General features: G+C 43.3%; 1 protein-coding gene and 1 pseudogene across 1 annotated transcript in view; one reads left to right on the top strand and one right to left on the bottom strand.

Annotated features, from left to right (window-relative positions):
* Positions 1 to 3,448: 3,448 nt before the first annotated feature.
* The window catches only part of XRCC2 (X-ray repair cross complementing 2), a 36,684-nt gene continuing 17,581 nt past the window's right edge, over positions 3,449 to 22,551 (top strand). Inside the window, exon 1 of the mRNA XM_009002786.5 lies at positions 3,449 to 3,576. Coding sequence (XP_009001034.2) covers positions 3,538 to 3,576 — 39 coding nt within the window. The 5' untranslated portion in view covers positions 3,449 to 3,537. The remainder of the gene's footprint in view (positions 3,577 to 22,551) is intronic.
* Positions 17,693 to 20,773, bottom strand: LOC118143833 (zinc finger protein 98 pseudogene; annotated as a pseudogene).

Genomic DNA, 22,551 nt, shown 5'->3' on the forward strand with positions numbered 1-22,551 from the left:
AGCCAGCGAACTGTGGACACCCCTTGCCCCTTTGCCTTTTTCACTTAATGTTGTATCCTGGAACTCATTCCGTACAAATGCACAGAGATCTCGGCCATGCTTTGCTGCAGCTGCACAGTGCTCCATTTTGTGGCAGTGGCGTATTGTCTTCAACCCCTCTCCTACGTATAAGCATTTAGGCCGTTTCCAGGATTTTGCAATTACAAACCATGTTGCAATATGCTTTTTTTGCATATATGTTTTTGCAATGTTGGAAGTATGAGTTCAAGCTAAATCCTAGAATTAGGACTGCTCAGTCAGAAAGTTAATACATGCGTCATTTGGTTAGATATTGCCAAATCCGGCCAGGTGCGGTGGCTCAGGCCTGTAATCCCAGCACTTTAGAAGACCGAGGCAATAGGATCGCTTGAGCCAGGGAGTTGGAAACCAGCCTAGGTAATGTGGCGAAACCCTGTCTCTATTAATTTTTTCAAATGATATTGCCAAATTCCTATCCAAAAAGACCATATGTCTTCATGACCACCAGCAATTTGTGAGAGTGCTTCAAGTACCCTTTTAAACAAGAAGCGATGTTTCCAGAGCGTTAAAACAGAAGTAATTTCAAAACCATGTTGTGCAAGATGCTCACACAAACAGGTGTGCACTTAATGGACTAAGCTAGTTCAGCTGACATGTTATCTTCATTAGGAACCATGTGGAGACTGAAAAACTAATTTAGCCTAGAGCAGCTATTCAACTGTAAAGGCTTCTTTCTCAAATATTGATTTACTATGTGAGGAAGTATTTGTACAGAAGTGCATGGAATGGACGCAGGGGTTGACCCACATATGTGGTTTGGTGGACACATGTCCTCATCACAGAGGGTGTAATGAAGAGAGTGGTTCAGCAACATGAGAAAGGGAAAAAAGAGAAAGACGACAGAGGCGGCCTCCCAAGCATCCACTCCCACTCCTCTTGTGAATGATTCACAATTTGTTGTTATTGCCATTTACTGTTCTCCACGCCTTTCCACAGAGCCTGTATGCTTTGAAGGAATTTGTCTCTACTCAGGATAGACATGGGCACATGGCTCAGGCCCAAGATGACCAATCTCATTCCCTGATGCTTGTTAATGTTCCACATGCAGACCTGCTGCCCTAGGTAGAGAAGAGGCCAAGGTCGACAATATGAATCTGACAAGTGAAAAGAAATTAGGTACTTGGTTGCCTAATCAAGCCTCTGCATTAAACTAACCTTGAAGCCTGTCTTGCCTTTGGACTTCTAGTGATGTTACCCAGTAAAGCCCATTTATTGTTTCAGTAAATAAGTTGGGTTTTCTGGGACTTGCAACCAAAACCATTATAATTTACAAAATGAGCAACTTTAGTGTTACCCATGAGAAATATTTTATTGGTTCATGCTCTTTCCTAGTGCTTTTTTTTTTTTTTTTTTTTTTGAGACAGAGTCTTGTTCTGTCACCCAGGCTGCAGTGTGGTGGTGTGATCTTGACTCACTGCAACCTCCGCCTCCCAGGTTCAAGCGATTCTCCTGTCTCAGCCTCCTGAGTAGCTGGAATTACAGGCGTGTGCCACCATACCTAGCTAATTACTGTATTTTTAGTAGAGACAGGGTTTCACCATGTTGGCCAGGCTGGTCTCGAACTCCTGACTTCAAGTGATCCGTCCACCTCGGCCTCCCAAAGTGCTGGGACTCCAGGCCTGAGCCACTGCGCCCAGCCCAAATTTTTCTCTTAAAGCCCAAAGATGGACATTATCATTGCCAGCTCTAAATTTTTAGTTCTTCAGATCCTAAAACTAAGATCCAAACCTTTATCAAGAAAGTTTAATAAGGCTGGGCATGATGGCTCTCACCTGTAATCACAGCAATTTGGGAGGGAGGGTGAGGTAGGTGGATCACTTGAGGTCAGGAGTTCGAGACCAGGCTGGCCAACATCGTGAAACCCCTTTCTCTACCAAAAATACAAAAATTAGCTGGGCATGGTGGCATGCACTTGTAATCCCAGATATGCTGGAGGCTGAGGCCTGAGAATTGCTTGAAGCTGAAAGGTGGAAGCTGCCAACAAGAAATAAATAGTACAAAGGTCTTTAGGTTAGGTGAAAGACATATTCATCTATTTTGAATCTTTCTCCCTTTCTTAATGATAATTACTGGCTGGGCGCAGTGGCTCATGCCTGTAATCCGGAACTTTAGGAGGCTGAGGCAGCAGGATCACCTGAGGTCAGGATTTTGAGAACAGCCTGGCCAACATGGAGAAAACCTGTCTCTACTAAAAATACAAAAAATTAGCCGAGCATGGTGGCGGATACCTGTAATCCCAGCTACTAGGGAGGCTGAGGCAGGAGAATCGCTTGAACCCGGTAGGCAGAGTATGCAGTGAGCCAAGATTGTGGCACTGGACTCCCGTCTGAGTGACAGATAGAGACTCCATCCCCCCTCCAAAAAAAATTATATTTACTTTTCCCCTTCCCTGAGCTTTCGCTTTGCTCACTCAAAACTTTTTAAGATGGAGTTTCCCTCTTGTTGCCCAGGCTGGAGTGCAGTGGGGTGATCTCAGCTCACTGCAACCTCCGCCTCCCGGGTTCAAGCGATTCTCCTGCTTTAGCCTCCTGAGTAGCTGGGATTACAGATGCTGACCACTGGCCCGGCTAATTTTTGTATATTTAGTAGAGACGGGGTTTCACCATATTGGCCAGGCTGATCTCGAACTCTTGACCTCAAGTGATCCTCTTGGCTACCTCAAAAATCAACTTGATAGGCCGGGCGTGGTTACTCACCTGTGATCCCAGCACTTTGGGGGGCGGAGGCGTGCGGATCACAAGGTCAGAAGATGGAGACCATCCTGGCTAACACGGTGAAACGCCGTCTCTACTAAAAATACAAAAATCAGCCAGATTGCACGCGCCTGTAGTCCTGGTTCCTCGGGAGGCTGAGGCAGGGGAATCGCTTGAATCTGGGAGGCGGAGGTTGCAGTGAGCGGAGACAGGGCCACTGCACTCCAGTTTGAGTGACAGAGCAAATCTCCGTCTCAAAAACAACAAAAAAGCAACTTGATAAATCCACAGTCTCGGTATACTTAAAAAATTCTTTTAAATTTAGCATACTTTCATCTTTTTTTTTTTTTTTAGAATTAACCATGAATCACACTCACCCGAGAATGGACAAAAAGGCCTGCTTGTGCAGTATATATATTTTAATGGGTAAACAAACTACGTAAGGCCAGTTTTACCTAATGTAATAGTAACGAACCGAAGTTTACGACAGAGAAGAAAAGCACCAATTGTCCCCTTACCGCCACCCCTGCCCAGTCTCCAAGGAGACGCCGGAGAGCGCCGCGGGGTACGCGGGAGTCTGACGTCACGAGAGCTGGCGGGCGTAGGTGGCCCGCACACCGCATTGCGCATGCTCCCGCCTTGGCGGCCTATCTCCGTGCGCACGCGCGCGGATGGGCGGGTTTGACTGGCTGTAGGGTCCGCGCCGTCGGTGATTGGCGTTGGCGGCGGGAAGGTTGAGTTCCTGGTGCGCCGAGCCTGCAGGGCGATGTGTAGTGACTTCCATAGGGCTGAGTCTGGGACCGAGGTGAGAGCCGCCGGGTGGGGGGCGAGGGAGATGGGAACGAGGCCGCCAATGGGCGAGGGGAGCTGAGGGAGCCCGGGGGGCTGGGAGGCTTGGGCCGGGCGGGGACCGGGCGCTCGGTCTGGAGGCCGGCGATGCTGGCACCCTCCGCCGCCTCTCACCTGGGCCCCAGAGGTCCGCCCCTGGGCAGCCTGGAGTCCTCCTAAGTGGGAGGACCGAGCGGAGATGGAGGAAGTCTACCGTTGGAGATGGCAAGCTACGCAAGAAAAGCTAGAAAAGGGCGGGTCGCCCGCTGGAGCGTTTGGAGCGTTTCTGGAACAGGTGGTGTTTGGGGAGGTTACTTCGCCTCCCTGTAGCCCACATGTGTCTGCTTAGTATATCTGGCCCTCGCCACCCCAGGGTGCGTTTCCAGCCCTCGAGAATTGAACCAAGTGTCCAGCGCTTGCTGGGGTATCTCAGCTACGGGTTAAGGGATAGGAGTAAACAGCAAAAGACCTAAGTTGTGCTGTGAATGAACTAGTAAGGGCGGCCGCTGTAAAGAACTACAGTATATGCACGAAAGTTCCTATCCGTTAGAGGGGCGGGCGTCATGGAAGACGCAGGAGGAGATGAGTGAAGTTTCGAGGACCATTGAGGTGGTTTGGTAAGGCGAGGATGACTTTCAAGCAGAGACAGCTGGGAGTACATGGGCTCTGAATTAAGCGAGAGCATGGCTTATTTAGGGAACTGCAAGGAGTTCTGTAAGACTGGAACAAACCGAGCGAGTGAGGGCAGCAGGCTGGGAAGTCAGCGCTGAGCAATAGGCGGGGTGTGCAGGATCTTTGACGCAGCTGAGAGAGGAAGCAATCTCAAAAGAGTCAGCAAACTGTTTTGTGGAGGGTCGTGTGGTGAATATTTAGGCTTTGCAGGCCATGCCGCTTCTGTCATAACCACTCAACTCTGCTGTTCTAACGGGAATGCAGCCATATGGCACACGGCAGTGTTCCAGTAAAGCTTTATGTTTCGGATTTGGCCTGCTGGCCATAGTTTGACAATCCCTGTTCCTGAAGAGGAGAGCCACTGTTTAGTATAAGAATGGCTACAGTTAAAACCATACATATATTTAACAATACATATAATATGTACAATACCTAGTATATAATATATATTAAAACATATTTATATATATGTATATATATTTTTTGAGATGAAATCTCACTCTGTCACCCAGGCTGGAGTACAGTGGTGCTATCTCAACTCACTGCAACTTCTGCCTCCCAGGTTCAAGAGGTTCTCCTGTCTCTCCCTCCCAAACAGCTAGGATTACAGGTATGCGCCACCTCACTCGGCTATTATTTGTAATTTTAGTAGAGACAGGGTTTCGCCGTGTTGGCCAGGCTAGTCTCGAACTCCTGACCTCAGGTGATCCACCTGCCTCAGCCTCCCAAAATGCTGGGATTACAGGCGTGAACCACCGCTCCCCACCAAAACCTTATATTTAAATGATTATTTGAAACCCAGGTTAAGGTCCAATGATTTTTGCAGTCGGAACAAGCCTAGCATCCAAAAAATGGGAATCTAGCACAGTCACGTCATGTAACAAAGAATTTAACATCATGTCCTTTGCCTCCCTTGTCTGTGTGGCAATCCTGAGCCTAGCTCATATTACTTTGGAGTAGAGTGGGGTGGAATGGAGAATAGGAAGCTAGGGAATTGGCGCTGCCCTATTTTCCTTGTATTAACGAAACCAGGTAAGCCAGCCACTTTCCCCTTAAGTGTCTTGGGGAATTCTATGGCCACTGTCAAATTTGTTTGAACGCTAGCTTCTTTGGACATTCATCTACTTTGAGGTTACTTGGAGGCATTGTGTTGAGGAATATATCTGAAGTCATAAGCTAACCCAAGAAACTGAAATAACCCACTTTAATTTTTTTTTTTTTTGAGACGGAGTCTTGCTCTGTTGCCCAGGCTGGAGTGCAGTGGTGTGATCTTAGCTCACTGCAACCTCCGTCTCCTGGGTTCAAGCAACTCTCCTGCCTCAGCCTCCTGAGTAGCTGGGACTACAGGGGCGTGCCACCACGCCTAGCTAATTTTTGTTTGTTTGTTTGTTTAGTAGAGATTTTCACTATGTTGGCCAGGCTGGTCTTGAATTCCTGACCTTGTGGTCCACCTGCCTTGGCCTCCCAAAGTGCTGGGGATTACACGTGTGAGCCACTGCTCCCTGCCTACTTTAAAATTTTAATTCACTAGAACTAGAACCTAATAAAATAGTTAACCTTTCTTGTGAGTAGCAGGGAAAAGACATTTCATATGGGGTCAAAGTTGTAAGAATATTTATTTATTTATTTTTTTTTGAGATGGAGTTTCGCTGTTGTCATCCAGACTGGAGTAATGGCACGATCTCGGCTCACCGCAACCTCCACCTCATGGGTTCAAGCAATTCTCCTGCCTCAGCCTCCTGAGCAGCTGGGACGACAGGTGTGCACCACCATGCCCAGCTAATTTTTATATTTTTAGTACAGACGGGGTTTCACCCTGTTGACCAGGATGGTCTCGATCTCTTGACCTTGTGATCCACCCACCTCGGCCTCCCAAAGTGCTGGGATTATAGGCGTGAGCCACTGCGCCCGACCAAGAATATTTTTTTTAGGTTGGGCATGGTGGCTCACTCCCGTAATCCTAGCACTTTGGGAGGCTGAGGCAGGTGGATCACTTAAGGTCAGGAGTTCAAGACCAGCCTGATCAACATGATGAAACCCTCTGTCTATTAAAAATAAAAAAAATTACCCGGGCATGGTAGTGGGCACTGTAATCCTGGCTACTTAGGAGGCTGAGGGAGGAGAATCGCTTGAACCTGGGAGGCAGAGGTTTCAGTGAGTTGACATCATGCCACTGCACTCCAGCCTGAGTGACAGAGCAAGACTCCGTCTTAAAAAACAAACAAAAAATATTTTTTTTAGCAGATTCTAAGGATGAAGTTTATGATAAGCCAGGTGGCGAGTGGAAAACATATGTGATCTTGATTTTAAAAAGACAAGCATTTGACTACAGTTTACAATAGAACAATCCATTTTTACCTTGTCTTTGCACAGTAGCAGTGGAATTTTTACTTCTAAATCTCACTGAGGTTGTGAGAAAAGATTCAGTGATTTGGGCAGTATTTTGGTATCATCTACCAAATGGCCTCATTTGCTTATAGTTGTTAAAAAATGGTGTACTTTGCATTTTTTCAAGAATGCTAATATGCCTTACGTTAAAAAATAATAAAAAATTGGAAGTGTCTGTCCAGTTTTGGTTGCTATGCACAGGATTCCATCCTTTCTTTAAAAAACTAACCCCATTATATTATTTTTTGAGACGGAGTTTCACACTTGTTACCCAGGCTGGATCGTGCAATGGCACGATCTCGGCTCACCGCAACCTCCGCCTCCTGGGTTCAGGCAGTTCTCCTGCTTCAGCCTCCTGAGTAGCTGGGATTACAGGCACGCGCCACCATGCTCAGCTAATTTTTTGCATTTTTAGTAGAGACGGGGTTTCACCAAATTGACCAGGATGGTCTCGATCTCTTGACCTCGTGATCCACCCGCCTCGGCCTCCCAAAGTGCTGGGATTACAGGCTTGAGCCACTGCGCCCGGCCCCTATATTTATTATTAAATCAAGTCATGTACATGGCAGAAAATTCCAATAGCACTGAAGTGAAAAGCAGGAAATGTCTCCCAGTCTCATTATCATTTCCCAAGAATAGCCCTGTGAATATTTGTACATTCTTCCAGGAATTTTCTGATGACATATTTTGGAGGCTTAGATTCAGAAAATGCTGGTCTGGAAGTTCAGAAAGCTTGTTTCTGCTAGGAACAAGCATTGTGATTTTGGCTATCATTTAACCTTTGCTATATCTTTGTAAAATGAGGGTGGTAGACCAACTTCTCAGTTCCTTTACAGTTCTTCCTTAAGGAAGTGGATTCATATACTTCTTTGTATCCTTTGAACTAAACACAGTGTCTGCCTAGTAAACTTAAATTTTTACTGATAATAACATTGATTTTCCTTTTTTATTTATTTATTTTTTTTTTGAGATGGAGTTTTGCTCTTGTTGCCCAGGCTGGAGTGCAATAGTGCAATCTCAGCTCACCATAGCCTCTGTCTCCCAGGTTCAAGCGATTCTCCTGCCTCAGCCTCCTGAGTAGCTGGCATGCACCACCACACCCGGCTAATTTTTGTATTTTTAGTAGAGTCGGGGTTTCTCCATGTTGGTCAGCCTGGTCTTGAACTCCCGACCTCAGGTGATCCTCCAGCTTCCTCCTCCCAAAGTGCTGGGATTATAGGTATGAGCCACTGTGCTGGCCTGGTTTTCTTAAAAAGAAAAGCTACAGAGTGATCTTGCTAGAGGCAAATATTACATAAGATAAATATTTAATATTTCTTTTAAAATAATAATTGAGGGACAGTTGCCTCCTTAGTGCAGTAGGCAGTGCGTCAGTCTCATAAAATAATAATTGGTGTTGTATAATCACACACTTTTAGAATAATGCTTATCACCTTTTATCTTTGCTTCCTTTTTACCCCTCCATGTTCCTTCATTACAATTATTCCATTATAATTGTCATCAAATTACTTGCCTCTTACCACTTCTAACCTATTTACCTAACCATGGTGAAACCCAACTGTCTATTTCCACTCAGCTGAATATTACTAGAGAGAATCACAACTAGGCTGACTGATTTTAAATTTATATATTTATTTTCATTTTTTTGAGAAAGCGTCTCACTCTGTCACCCAGGCTGGATGGCAGTGGCACTATTACAGCTCCCTGCAGCCTTGACGTCCTGGTTCATGTGATTTTTCCACTTCAGCCTCCTGAGTAGCTGGGACTGCAGGGACACACTACCACACCTGGCTAATCTTTGTATTTTTTGTAGTGATGGGGTTTTGCCATGTTGCCCAAGCTGGTCTCAACTCCTGGGCTCAAGCGATCTACCTCCCTCGGCCTCCCAAAGTGCTGGGATTACAGGTGTGAGCCGCTGCGCCTGGCTCCATTTTAAATTTATAATCATCAATCTTAAAAGGGCATCCAGTCTAACTGTATTTTCCTAGTAATTCACTTTCTCACTACAAAACATCCACCTTCTTCCAGAATTCCAGACTCATGTTCTATCATCTTGACAGAACCATGTATATGTGTAATAGGCATCCCAGATTTAACACGATTCAGGATAAATCTCAATTGCATCTAGATCCAAGGAAAATACACTAGAGAGTTTATATATTGAGAAGAGTATTGTATGTATATGTTAAATTTATGATTGTGATTGTAATGTGATTATGCAGAAGAATACCTTTTTTCTCTTGAGTTTATTTTGGTTTTGTTTTTGTTTCTTTGCTAGGAATATCTTTTTGCTTGGGAGATATATATTAAGGTATATGAGGAGAAGTTTTTCTGCAAAAGAAAAAGTTAATGCAAATTTGGCAAAATGTTAGCAATTGGTGGTGGATCTAGGTGAAGATATTGGGTGTTCACTATACTATTGTTTTTTCACCACGTTGGCCAGGATGGTCTCCATCTCTTGACCTCATCATCTGCCTGCCTCAGCTTCCCAAAGTGCTGGGATTACAGGTGTTAGCCATGGCTCCCAGCCAAATTTTTGAATTTTTTTTTTTTTTTTGATATATAGTCTCACTCTATCGCCCAGGCTGGAATGCAGTGGTATCTCTCCTATGTGGGTACAGGAGTTGCCCTGCAGCCCCACCCATACCCTTTGTTTCAGTCTTCTGCTCTTTTGTTCTCATCTCCTGCTCCCCCAGTCTTCTCCAGACGTGTCCCTTGAATATGCCAAACCTGTGCTTCCTGGTCATTCTGCCTCAATTGTGCTCCCCTCAGGAATTCACGTGGCTTAGTTCCTCCTGTGCTTCTTAGTTTCCACTCAGATATCAACAAACAGGAGAGGCCTTTTCTGCTCATCCAGTATAGAGCAGCCCTCCTCCTCTCAGCCCTGACTCCTTTACCCTGTTTGTTTGTTTATTTATTTGGAGACGGAGTCTCGCTCTCTCGCCCAGGCTGGAGTGCAGTGGCCTGATTGGCTCACTGCAACCTCCGCATCTCAGGTTCAAGCAATTCTCCTGCCTTAACCTCCCGAGTAGCTGAGACTGCAGGCATGTGCGCCACCACGCCCAGATAAGTTTTGTATTTTCAGTAGAGACCAGATTTCGCTATGTTAGCCAGGCTGGTCTCAAACTCCTGACCTCAGGTGATCCTCCTGCCTCAGCCTCCTGGGTAGCTGGGATTACAGGCACACGCCACCATGCCCAGCTAATTTTTTGTATTTTTAGTAGAGACGGGGTTTCACAGTGTTGACCAGGATGGTCTCGATCTCTTGACCTCGTGATCCACCCGCCTCGGCCTCCCAAAGTGCTGGGATGATAGGCGTGAGCCACCGTGCCCGGCCTATTTTTGTATTTTTAGTAGACAGGGTTTCACCATGTTGGCCAGACTTGTCTCAATCCCCTTACCTTGTGATCCTCCTGTCTCAGTTTCCCAAACTGCTGGAATTACAGGTGTGAGCCACCGTGCCCAGCCTTCAGTTCTAAATTTTTTTTTTTTTTAAACATTTTTTATTTTTTGAAGATGGAGTCTGGCTCTCTTGCCTAGGCTGGAGTGAAGTGGCGCCATCTCGGCTCACTGCAACCTTCACCTCCTGGGTTCAAGCCATTCTCCTGCCTCAGCCTCCTGAGTAGCTGGGACTTCAGGCCACGGTGCCACGCCCAGCTAATTTTTTTTTTGTATTTTGATAGAGATGGGGTTTCACCGTTGTTGCCCAGGCTGGTCTCAAACTTCTGACCTCAGGTGATCCACCCGCCTTGGCCTCCCAAAGTGCTGGGATTATAGGCATGAGCCACTGCCCCCGGCCCTAAATTTCTTGAAGTTTGTTTTACAGCTCAGGATATGGTCTGTCTTGAATGTTCCATGGGCGCTTGAAAAAAATTGGGTGTTCTGCTGCTGTCAGGAGGAGGCTTCTTAACGTGTGAGTTAGAGTTTGCCATTTGAGTGTGGTGGTTGCGTCTTCTGTACCCTTGCTGGGTTTCTGTCTAGTACTATCAGTTGTTGAGAGGTGGGTGTTGAAGTTCTAAAGATAAGTGGATGTATCGGTTTCTCTTTTTCAGCTCTGTTAATTTTGCTTCATGTATTTTGAGGGCGCTGTTTGGTTTTACTCACTTAGGATTGCTGTGTCTTCCTGGTGGATTGATACTTCAATCATTTTGTAATGTGCCTCATTGTCTCTAGTAATTTTATTGCTTAGCAGTCTACTTGATCACATATTAATATGGCAATTCCTGCTTTTTCATCAAATCTATATTAATAACATACTGATTTGTTTTTCAGAATTTCCTCCTCCTAAAATAGAATAATAATTTTTTCTTGGGCCAAAAGAAATATAAAAATAAATAAATAATAGAATAATATTTTTTGCTTCTAAGAAAGGGCAACTTCTGCACCTGTTAGATGCATTCTATCCATCCCATGCCGCTGCTTCAAGGACATCACACCTGTCGTTCTTCCCCCATCCATCATTTTTCTCTGCCTTCTGCATCATTTCTCTCAGTCTTTTTCATCAATATCCCAACCTAAAACAATGAAAACAAACGAAAGACCTCCCTCTCCACTGCACTCCCCTCGCCAGCCCCAGTTCTGTACCCTCATCACAGCCATGAGTTATGCTCTCTGCCTCCACTTCCTTCTCTAACGGTAACCATCCCACTGTGTTCTGGCTTCCCTCTCCACCCTGTTCACTGAAGTGCTCCCATCAAGGTTATGTGCAACCAGTTGCCATTGCAGCGCTCATTTCTATGTCCTCATACTGGACCTCACAGTTGATCACATGTCACCATAAAGTATTTCCTTTCCTCAGGACTCATAAGGGCCTGACTCCCTCAAACTTAGGGCCTGAAGGAACACAGGAAAATGTGTGCTTCCTGCAGGCAAGCTCTCTGAGGAAGGAACAGACATGTCTAATTTCTGCTCTTAAAATTGCCCATAGAACAATGTCTCTCCTCGAAGAAGAGAGGAGGAAAGGATCGGAGAAGGTAACAGAAGTATTTTTCCAGCACAGTTCTTCCCATATAAATGGGGTAATGAGTGTTTCAGCATCAGAACGCTCCTGCAGTTTTGATTGTGTCGTTTCCTGCCTCTTGCTATGATCTGCTATGTAGATTGTTTTTATGCCTTAAGTGAAATTTTGAAGCACAGTCTGATAAAATGTTCTAATCTTAAGCATTCATTTAATGGAATTAATAATTTGGGATACTTCTTAAGTTTAAAATTTAGTACTACAGTCAGATGATAAACTGTCCATGAAAAAAACTTTTTAAAAAATGCAGTGCTTACGGCTGGGCGTGGTGGCTCATGCCTGTAATCCTAGCACTTTTGGGAGGCTGAGGTGGGCGGACCATAAGGTCAACAGATTGAGACCATCCTGGCCAACATGGTGACACCCCGTGTCTACTAATACAAAAAGTACCTGGGCAAGGTGGCACGTGCCTGTAATCCTAGCTACTCGGGAGGCTGAGGCAGGAGAATTGCTTGAACCCGGGAGGCAGAGGTTGCAGTGAGCCAAGATCGCACCACTGCACTCCAGCCTGGGTGACAGAGCTAGACTCCATCTCAAAAAAAAAAAAAATTCAGTGCTTACAAATTCTTCAAAATTGATGCTGCTTAAATAGTCATGTATATGTAACTTTTGCTTGACTTTTTTTTTTTTTTCAGAGATGGGGTTTTACCATGATGGCCAGGCTGGTCTTGAACTCCTGACCTCAGGTGATCCACCCACCGCGGCCTCCCAAAGTGCTAGGATTACAGGCGTGGGCCACCACCCCTGGCTTTTGCTTGATTTTTATGTATTCTTCTATTTTCCCCTTCCTTTTACAGGATGATCGCTTTTTAAAAGTATTTATAAAAGCAGCGGCCCTTCAGGGAATATATTTTGAAACAATGGCATTTACCTGTATGTATTTGAGTAATAGTTCTTTTCCATAAAGTTTAGACAAATGCTTTATTGAAGAGCCACTGCCATGCCCTGAAGGACAACTGAATTTTCAAAGTGGCAGAGAAGTCTGATTTCACCTGTGAAGGAGAATGAGTCCTCTGATTCTAGGGAGTGTGGTGAGAAGGGCCAAGCTTTACATTGATCCCACACATCTTCACATCGCTGCTGCTCTCTGCCTCCTACTCTTTCCACCTGCTCTCTGCTTTCCCTGTGTTACCAGGTTACACATACGTTTTCACTTGAAGTAAATTTCCTCTTCATATCAGTAGTACATCTATTAAGAATTGTATTCGGCCAGGCTTGGTGGCTCACGCTTGAGAGAAGAAAGGGGAGTATAAAGAACCTCCAGCCGGGCATGGTGGCTCACATCTATCATCCCAGCAGTTTGGGATGCCAAGGCAGGCAGATCGCTTGAGGTCAGGAGTTCAAGACCAGCCTGACCAACATGGTGAAACCCCATCTCTACTAAAAGTAGAACAAGTAGCCAGGTGTGGTGGTGGGCACCTGTAATCTCATCTACTCAGGAGGCTAAGGCAGGAGAGTCACTTGAACCCAGAGGTTGCAGTGAGCTGAGATTGCACCACTGCACTCCAGCCTGGGCGACAGAGTTAAGACTCCGTAAAATGTTTACCATTAAATGTCTGAGCATTATCCCTTTTTTAGACTACATGCTTGTTCCAGTAATGCTGCTGCTGCTAAGGACATTTGGGACCCCTTGTTAGCATTTGAGTTTCAACTAAAGAAATGGTTGAAAGAAGTCAGATAGTCAGGTGCAGTGGCTCACGCCTATAATCCCAAGACTTTGGGAGGCTGAGGTGGGTGGACCAGCCTGGCCAACATGGTGAAACCCCATCCCTACCAAACATACACAGATTAGCTGGGCATGGTGGCGTGTGCCTGTAATTCCACTACTCGGGAGACTGAGGCAGGAGAATTGCTTGAACCGGGACCCAGGAGTCGGAGGTTGCAGTGAGTCGAGATTTGCGCCATTTCACTCCAGCCTGGGCTACAGAGCGAGACTCCTGTCTTAAAAAGAAGAAAGAAGTCAGATAATTGCCCAGACAGGACCTCAGGTATGGCTTTCCTCCTGTTTGTAAATTTTATTTTTCTACAGAGATGGGATCTCACTATGTTGCCCAGGCTGGTCTTGAACTCCTTGGCCTCAAGTACTCCTCCTGCCTCAGCCTCTCAGAGTGCTTGGATGACAGGTGTGAACCACTGCACCTGACCTGATCTTCAGTTTAATAGGTCCACAAACTCAGTTTAGTCCTTGTACTCGTTTGATTAGTCTCAGTGATACTGAGGTTGTATAGCTAGTAGAAAAATTCCAGGCTTTGAGAATCAGATCTTGATTAAATCCTGGCTCTGGCATTTACTAGTTTTCTCATGTGAAAAATAGAATAGTAACAAATAGGGTTGATGTAACAATTGAAGGATATAATATAAAGAATGTACTGCTGATACCACAGTAAGCTCAAATAACTGTTATTAGATAGCTATTGTTATAATAATAGAACTTAGCAGATACTGATTTACAATCCAAATGTCAAATCTATTGATTCACAATATTAGTGAAACTGTCAGATGGGTTAAAATTGTTGTGTCCACTGTGTATTCTTTTCTGGTTAGGAAATTTTGCCTTGGAAAGGTTGCTTAGAGAATTAAGAGAAACAGTTTGTCATAATGGCTACTCTACCATCACCAAGCTCTGATTGCCTGATGTGTTCCCTAAGAGGATTAAACTGTCATGTCGAGCAGAATTTACTCGGGTTCCCTTTACCCTGGACACTTAAATTCTTTTTTCGCTTCTCAAACTGCAGGTTAACCATACCTTGCTTCTATTGACTCTACTTGAATCTGGACATCATTAATTTTAATTTTCTATAATAGGCCTATGTCAGATTTTGGAGTATATCTTTTCTTACCCATGGAGGACATGTTCCAAGACCCCCAGTAGATGCTGAAACCACAGATAGCAGTAAACCTTACATACACTATGTTTTTCCCATACAGTAACAAACACGTAGTATATACAGCATGGATATGCTGGACAAAGGGATGATTCATGTCCCAGGTGGGACAGAATGGGATGGTGTGATATTTTATTATGCTTCTTAGAATGACATGTAATTTAAAACTTGTATATTTATTTTTAGAATTTTCTGTTTAGTTACAAACTGTGGTTGGCTATAACTGAAACAAAGTGAAACTGCAGATAAGGGGGACACAAGTGTATCTTCTGCTTATGTTTGGAAGTTGCTTTTTTTTTTTTTTAGATGGACTCTCTGTCACCCAGGCTAGAGTGCAGTGGTGCTATCTCAGGTCACTACAACCTCCCCTTCCCAGGTTCAAGCTATTCTCCTGCCTCAGCCTTCCGAGTAGCTGGGATTACAGGTGTCCGCCTTGGCTTCCCAAAGTGCTGGGATTACAGGCATGAGCCACCGTGCCCAGCCTTTGAATGGTTAATATCCATTACAGCTGGGTGCAGTGGCTCACACCTGTAATCCCAGCACTTTGGGAGGCTGAGGTAAGGCGGATCACCTGAGGTCGGGATTTCCAGACCAGCCTGACCAACATGGAGAAACTCCGTCTCTACTAAAAATACAAAATTAGCTGGGTGTGGTGGCACATGCCTGTAATCCCAGCTATTCTGGAAGCTGAGGCAGGAGAACCGCTTAAATCCGGGAGGTGGAGGTTACAGTGAGCCGAGATCAAGCCATTGCACTTCAGACTGGACAAGAGCAAAACTCCGTCTCAAAAAAAAAAAATTATCCATTACTTGTAAATTTAAATCTATTTCCTATTTCTGAGAGGTTATTTTACCCCTGTGTAACTCGGCATACTTTGCTTTGACATTGTAAAACATTGCTTTGGATATACTTAATGGTGTTCAGTTTTCATTCTTTGAGAACAAATTTGATTTTCTAAATAACAGTGGAAAGTCTGATGCAGATTGCCTAATTCATGTGGGTAACTAAGAGGAGTAATATCTTTGTGCAAAAGAGTTCTGTCAATAACATAGTAATACTTTCTTGAATACTGTTTTGCCAGGAATTCTCATGGGTGAGGATTTTAAAGTGTTTTGAGCAATAATAGTAAGAGTAAACAACTGGAATGTCTTTCCAAGTTAATCTACTGAGGATGTTACTCATTCATATACATGCCTTTTAAGATACTGGATAGTTGTTTCATGTGCTCTGTCTTGTCCATGAAAGTCTCTGTTTTTCCTTTGAGTTATACTCCTTCAATCTTGTAGCACAGTGGCTCTTACACTTCTTAGTCTTAGGACTGTCTAACACATTTAAAAATTGGAGATTCCACTGGGCATGGTGGCTCATGTTTGTAATCCCAGCACTTTGGGAGGCTAAGGTGGGAGGAGTGCTTGAGTCCAGGAGTTTGAGACCAGCTTGGACAACAGGGAGACCCTGTCTCTACAAAAAGTAAAAAAATATAGCTGGGTGTGGTGGCACATACCTTTGGTCTCAGCTGCTCAGGAGTCTGACATGAGAGGATCACATGGGCCCAAGAGGTCAAGGTTGTAGTGAGCCTGGTGACAGCAAGACCCTATCTCAAAAATTACTGAAGAATCTAAAGAGCTTTTGTTTATGTTATATGTGTCCATGAAACTGAGAAATTTAAAATTTTAAAATACTTACATTCATGTATAGTGACATACACATGGAATATTTTCATAAATACATATTTTTATGAAAAATAGCTTTCTTTTTCTTTTTTTTTTTAATTATACTTTAGGTTCTGGGGTACATGTGCAGATTGTGCAGGATTGTTATGTAGGTAAACACATGCCATGGTGGTTTGCTGTATCCATCCCCCCCGTCACCTATATTAGGTATTTCTCCTAATGTTATCCCTCCACAATCCCCCCACCCTCTGCTATCCCAACTGTGTCCCCCCCCAACCCCCCAACAGATCCCAGTGTGTGATGTTCCCCTCCCTGTGTCCATGTGTTTTCATTGTTCAACATCCACTCATGAGTCAGAACATGCGGTGTTTGGTTTTCTGTTCTTGTGTCAGTTTCCTGAGAATGATGGTTTCCAGCTTTATCCATGTCCCTGCAAAGGACATGAACTCATCCTTTTGTATGGCTGCATGGTAATCCGTGGTGTATATATGCCGTATTTTCTTTATCCAGTCTATTATTGATGGGCATTTGCGTTGGTTCCAAGTCTCTGCTATTGTAAACAGTGCCACAGTGAACATACGTGTGCATGTGTCTTTATAATAGAATGATTTGTAATCCTCTGGGTATATACCCAGTAATGGGATTGCTGGGTCAAATGGTATTCCTATTTGTAGGTCCTTGAGGAATTGCCACACTGTTTTCCACAATGGTTGAACTAATTTACACTCTCAACAACAGTGTAAAAGTTTTCCTATTTCTTCACATCCTCTCCAGCATCCGTCTCCAGATTTAATCATTGCTATTTTAACTGGCGTGAAATGGTATCTCAGTGTGGTTTTGATTTGCATTTCTCTAATGACCAGTGATGATGAGCATTTTTTCATGTTTGTTGGCTGCATAAATGTCTTCTTTTTTTAAAAAAAAAAAATGTATTTATTTTTTTATTCTTACATGTCAAGGAAAGATGTCTTCTTTTGAAAGTGTCTGTTCATATCCTTTGCTCACTTTTTGATGGGATTTTTTTTCTTGTAAATTTGTTTTAATTCTTTTTTTTTTTTTTTGCGCAGCAAAATTTTACAGGCTTTTTTTTTTTCCCCACAGGCATATAGATGTAACAAAAACATACAGACTAAATTACATTTGTGAAAAATTAAGTGTATGCAATGCCCCAGGTGAGCCCAATGCAAAGAGCCACATAGAACAAAGAAAAAGTCTGTTACATTTACGCAACTCAGATTTTCCTGCTTCCCAGTATAACACAGTGACTTTAGAAATAAATTGCCAATTCCTGGTTTCTTTTTTAAAAGACAAGTAAAATACTGCCTTATACATCTTTATTTCTGGGTGATAGGGCCTTTTACAGACACTAGTTTCTGTCTCTCATTACATAGAGTTCTAATAGAAATAGTGGTATTCTTTCAAATGACAGTTTGAGTCTGCTGACACAAAAGGTAGGTTTTACAGCAGCAGCAGGACTGTGGAATCACAGGCAGGAAACAGTCAGAGCAAGTGATTCTTGGTTATTTAGAAGAAACATAAATAGACCGAGTTTGGTGGGTCACACCAGTAATCGCAGCACTTTGGGAAGCCAAGATGGATGGATCACCTGAAGTCAGGAGTTTGAGACCAGCCTGGGCAACATGGTAAAACCCTGTCTCTACTAAAAATACAAAATTAGCTGAGCATGGAGATATGTGCCTGTAAACCCAGCTATGTGGGAGGCTGAGACCGGAGAATCATTGAACTTGGAAGGTGGAGGCTGCAGTGAACTAAGACCATGCCATTGCACTCCAGCCTGGGTGACAGGAGCAAAACTCTGCTCAAAGGAAAAAAAAAAAAAAAATGGAGGAGGGGGAGACAACAGAAACTTCTTTAATTAAGAACTAAACACAAAATTTTAGACAAGCCATATCCTAGAGACATGTTTGAGAGACTCCCAGAATCTCTAGTCAAGATAATTGTTTTCAGACAATGTCAGAAAAAAAACTACATTTTAAAGATTGTGACAGTTTTTTTAATGTCCAAATGTCGATCAAAGATTACAATGTATACATAACAGGGCAATATAATTTCATCAAAAATATTATATAATTTTCAGAAAGAAACCATAAAGTACACATTAATTTTAAACACCGATAATAAATTGAATAATATTTAATGAGTGAAACAGGAACACAGACCACTATAGAAAATCAAAAAAGAATAATTAAAAATCTGAATGATATTTTAAAATTGTGGAGGTAAAAATTTAAAAAATAAGTAACTGGAGAATCATAAAAGTAAGAAAAATGATGTGAAAATGAAGTTCAACAAACAAATTAGAATACACCAAAATTATAACAGTACATATAAGCACATTTTCAGGAATCACAGACTAGAAGTAAGTCTTGGAAGCTGCAAGATAAATGTAATGTCATTGACAAACTTATGTAAACAAATGTATCATTTACAGTCATGATGTAACCAGTGAATTATCAACACAAATTTCATAGGCCAGAAAGAAACCTTGTGACTTATTCAAAGTCCTTTAAAAAAAAAAAAAAAGCTATCAAGTGAGAATAATAAAGCTATCATCAAATCTGTCCTGCCAAGTAAAAAGAAAAAAACCTTCCAGGCCAGGCATGGTGGCTCACACCTGTAATCACAGCACTTTGGGAGGCCGAGGCAGGCTAATCATGATGTCAGGAGAGTGAGACAAGCCAGGCCAACACGGTGAAACCCCGTCTCTACCAAAAATACAAAAATTAGCGAAGTATGGTAGCCTGTGCCTGTACTTCCAGCCACTCAGGAGGCTGAGGCAGGAGAATCACTTAAATCCAAGGAGGTGGAGGTTGCAGTGAGCTGAGATTGCACCACTGCACTCCAGTCTGGGTAACAACAGCAAAAAACAAAACAAAAAACACCTGCTGAAACAACCGAATCCTGAGAAAGTATATTGGTACTGCATATGCCCTACATATAAAAGATGCTGAAAGCAGTTTCTTAAACTGAAAATAAAAGGATTCAAGAAAACACATAATCAAATAAAAATACATTATGTGCTGGGAAAGATAGGCATATACACAAAAATAGAATCTGTGGCATTATCGTGATAGTGCAGAAAACATTCTAAATTCTCTAAAATTTGAAAAATAAAAGCACAGAAATTATAAACATCTATAATCCCAGCACTTTGGGAGGCCAAGGCAGGTGGATCATGAGCTCAAGAGATCGAGACCATCCTGGTCAACACTGTGAAACCCCGTCTCTACTAAAAATACAAAAATTAGCTGGGCATGGTGGTGCGCGCCTGTAATCCCAGCTACTCGGGAGGCTGAGGCAGGAGAACTGCCTGAACCCAGAAGTGGAGGTTGTGGTGAGCAGAGATCGTGCCATTGCACTCCAGTCTGGGTAACAACAGCAAAACTCCGTCTCAAAAAAAAAAAAAATCTGTTAATAAATATTCAATGTAAAACATCAATGACAAATTTCAGGGCAGATGTAATGAGGAAAAATTTTTTATTCAACTGAAGTTAATTTTGTACCAAATTAAAATACACTGTTGTTTCTTAATAGAGGTTTTATGTAACCCCCAAGATACCACACACACACACACACACACACCCCTATATAGATACTTGAAAGTGCATTAGAAATAAGAAAAGCATATCAATATGAAATTCTAAAGACTCAAAGAAAGATGGAGAGAAAATGAGAAAAAGTTGTAAAAATTAAAATACTTAAAAACATAACAGCGAGTCTTTCAGAAAATTATTAAAATATATATATAATTCACTTTCAAATCAAGAGACATAAAAACTGAAAAACCAACATCCAACTAACTTTTTTTTCTACAAAAGTCATTTGAGATCTAGTGATTAAAAAAACACTGAAAGGGGCAAGACAGAAGTAGACATTTTATGCAAATATTAATCAAATGAGAGCAGAATAAACCAAAATATTATTATGCAAGCTACACCTTAAGTCAAAAACTATCATATTTTGTAAAATGTAGTTGAAGTCAAAACTCCAAGGAGACAAAAAGGGACATTAAAACTTAAACATTTAGGCCAGGGGCAGTGGCTTACACCGGTAATCCCAGAACTTTGGGAGGCTGAGGTAGGGAGATGCTTGAGATCAGGAGATTGAAACCAGCCTGACCAAGATGGTGAAACCTCGTCTCTACTAAAAATACAAAACTTAGCCAGGCAGGGTGGTAGGTACCTGTAATCCTATTTGGCTGAGGCAGAAGAATTGCCAGAATCTGAGACGCAGAGGTTGTAGTCAGCTGAGATCACACCACTGCCCTCCAGCCTGGGCAACTGTGAGACTGTCTGGGGGTCCAGCTACCAGCCCATGTCTCTTCACATTCCAAGGTTCTTTTCCTTGCTCCAGACAGGTAATCAGGTGTGGCTTAGAGGAAGCGATACCCAGGAAGGCCAGGTTTCTGTAGTTCTCTAACATCACATTCCTATATAAATTCTGCTGTGCAGTGTCCAGGCATTGCCACTCCTCCAGACAGTATTCTATGGCCACATCCCGAGATGTCAGCACTCCCATTTCTAAGCTTCCATGGGATCCTGGCGTCTTAAGCTGTGGATCTCCAGTACCACCAGGTCAGAAGGCCACAGAGGCCGGGCCTCTAGGAGCAGAGGACACAGAACAGCGAAGACCTGTTTTAATGCTTTTTAGATTCTGGATATTAGCCCTTTGTCAGATGGGTAGCATGCAAAAATTTTTTCCCATTCTTGGTTGCCGGCTCACTCTAATGATTGTTTCTTTTGCTGTGCAGAAGCTCTTAAGTTTGATTAGATCCCATTTGTTTATTTTGGCTAAAAATATCTGTATTTTTCTGAGGGTAAAAATGTCGTGAGAAAAGTAACATTGTTTTACATATTTGCAGATATTTTTAATATCTGTCTTACTAGAAGTTAACCCAGTTAACTGCAACATATCCAGTCTGCTGTAATATGTTGGTCTGGTTAAAGTATATGAAGAACATCTTTCCTCTCAGAGAAAATTACGTTGGAAAAGGGAGGAGTATTTTAAGACCTTTTCGAAGAATTTATAGATATTCTTCTTTGTGGGATATAAAATCTTATCAGTGAACTTTTCTAAAAAGGTCTGTCCTCAGCCAGGTGCTCACACCTGTAATCTCAGCACTTTGGAAGGTCAAGGCGGGTGGATTACTTAAGCCCAGGAGTTCGAGACCAGCCTGGGCAACATAGTGAGACCTGTCTCCTAGAAATAAAAAAATAGGGGGACATAGTGCCACGAGCCTGTGGTCTGGTTACTTGAGGCCAAGGTGGGAGGATCACTTGAGCTTGGGAGGTTGAGGTTCATCGTGCCTCTGTACTCCAGCCTGGGTGAGGGAGTAAGACCCTGCCTCCAAAGAAGAAACAGTCAGAGTTTGAGTGAAACCATTTACCCAGGAATGATTCCACATCATGCATCTTTTGGAAATACGGTTCACTGAGTTCTATATTAGGCACAGTTCTCCAGAGGAGAAACAGAACCAACAGGATACATGTAGATATATAAGAGGAAATTTATTATGGATATTGGCTTACATTGTTATCGGGATGGAGGGGGGCAAGTCCGGTTGGGGGCCACAGTCCTTAGTTTTTGGAAGAAACAGTTCAGCCAAGAGAGAGAAGTAGATTCAAGGCAGAAGTGAAGGTTTTTGAAGTAAAGTTTACTTGAAAGGGACCAACTGGGCAACTTGAAATACTGAATGCCCCTATTTCCTGATTCTTCCTGATTCATCACAGCCACCTTCAAATTTGATAAGTCCTCTCATCCTCCTTGGGTGGGTTGCTGGCTAATTGCCAAATGCGCGGTGACTTGCCAGCATGTGAAGGGGCCACAAGTGCCATTTGGTAGTTGGAGTTCTGTGCATGCTCTCGTAGGGCAATTTTCCCTTATTGCTCTAGTGTTCCCAGAGGAAGGTCGTATACTGGTCACATTCCACCATTTTGCTCCTTACTGCACATTCCTGGACATGTTTGCTCAGTTCCTAGGATCTTATCAGGAAGTTGTTCTCCATAAGCTCAAGATGTTTCCTGTTAGGAAATTTTCCCCTCCCTGATGCTAGCTGCAACCAGTTATCATTCCTGAAGAGGCCACCAGGACATTGCTTGGGGCCTGTCCTGCCCTGCTCACACATGCCTCTCTACCTACTCTAACAATGTGATTATAGAGGTCAGTAAGTTTCAGACACGCCATCTGCAAGCTGGAGAACCAGAAAAGCCTGTGATGTCATTCAGAGTCTGAAGGCCTCAGAGCCAGGAGAGCCCATGGTGGAACCCAGTCCAAGGCTCTAAAGGCTCGAGAACAGT

This window comes from Callithrix jacchus, chromosome 11 (genome assembly GCF_049354715.1).
Source record: "Callithrix jacchus isolate 240 chromosome 11, calJac240_pri, whole genome shotgun sequence".
NCBI lineage: Eukaryota > Metazoa > Chordata > Mammalia > Primates > Cebidae > Callithrix > Callithrix jacchus.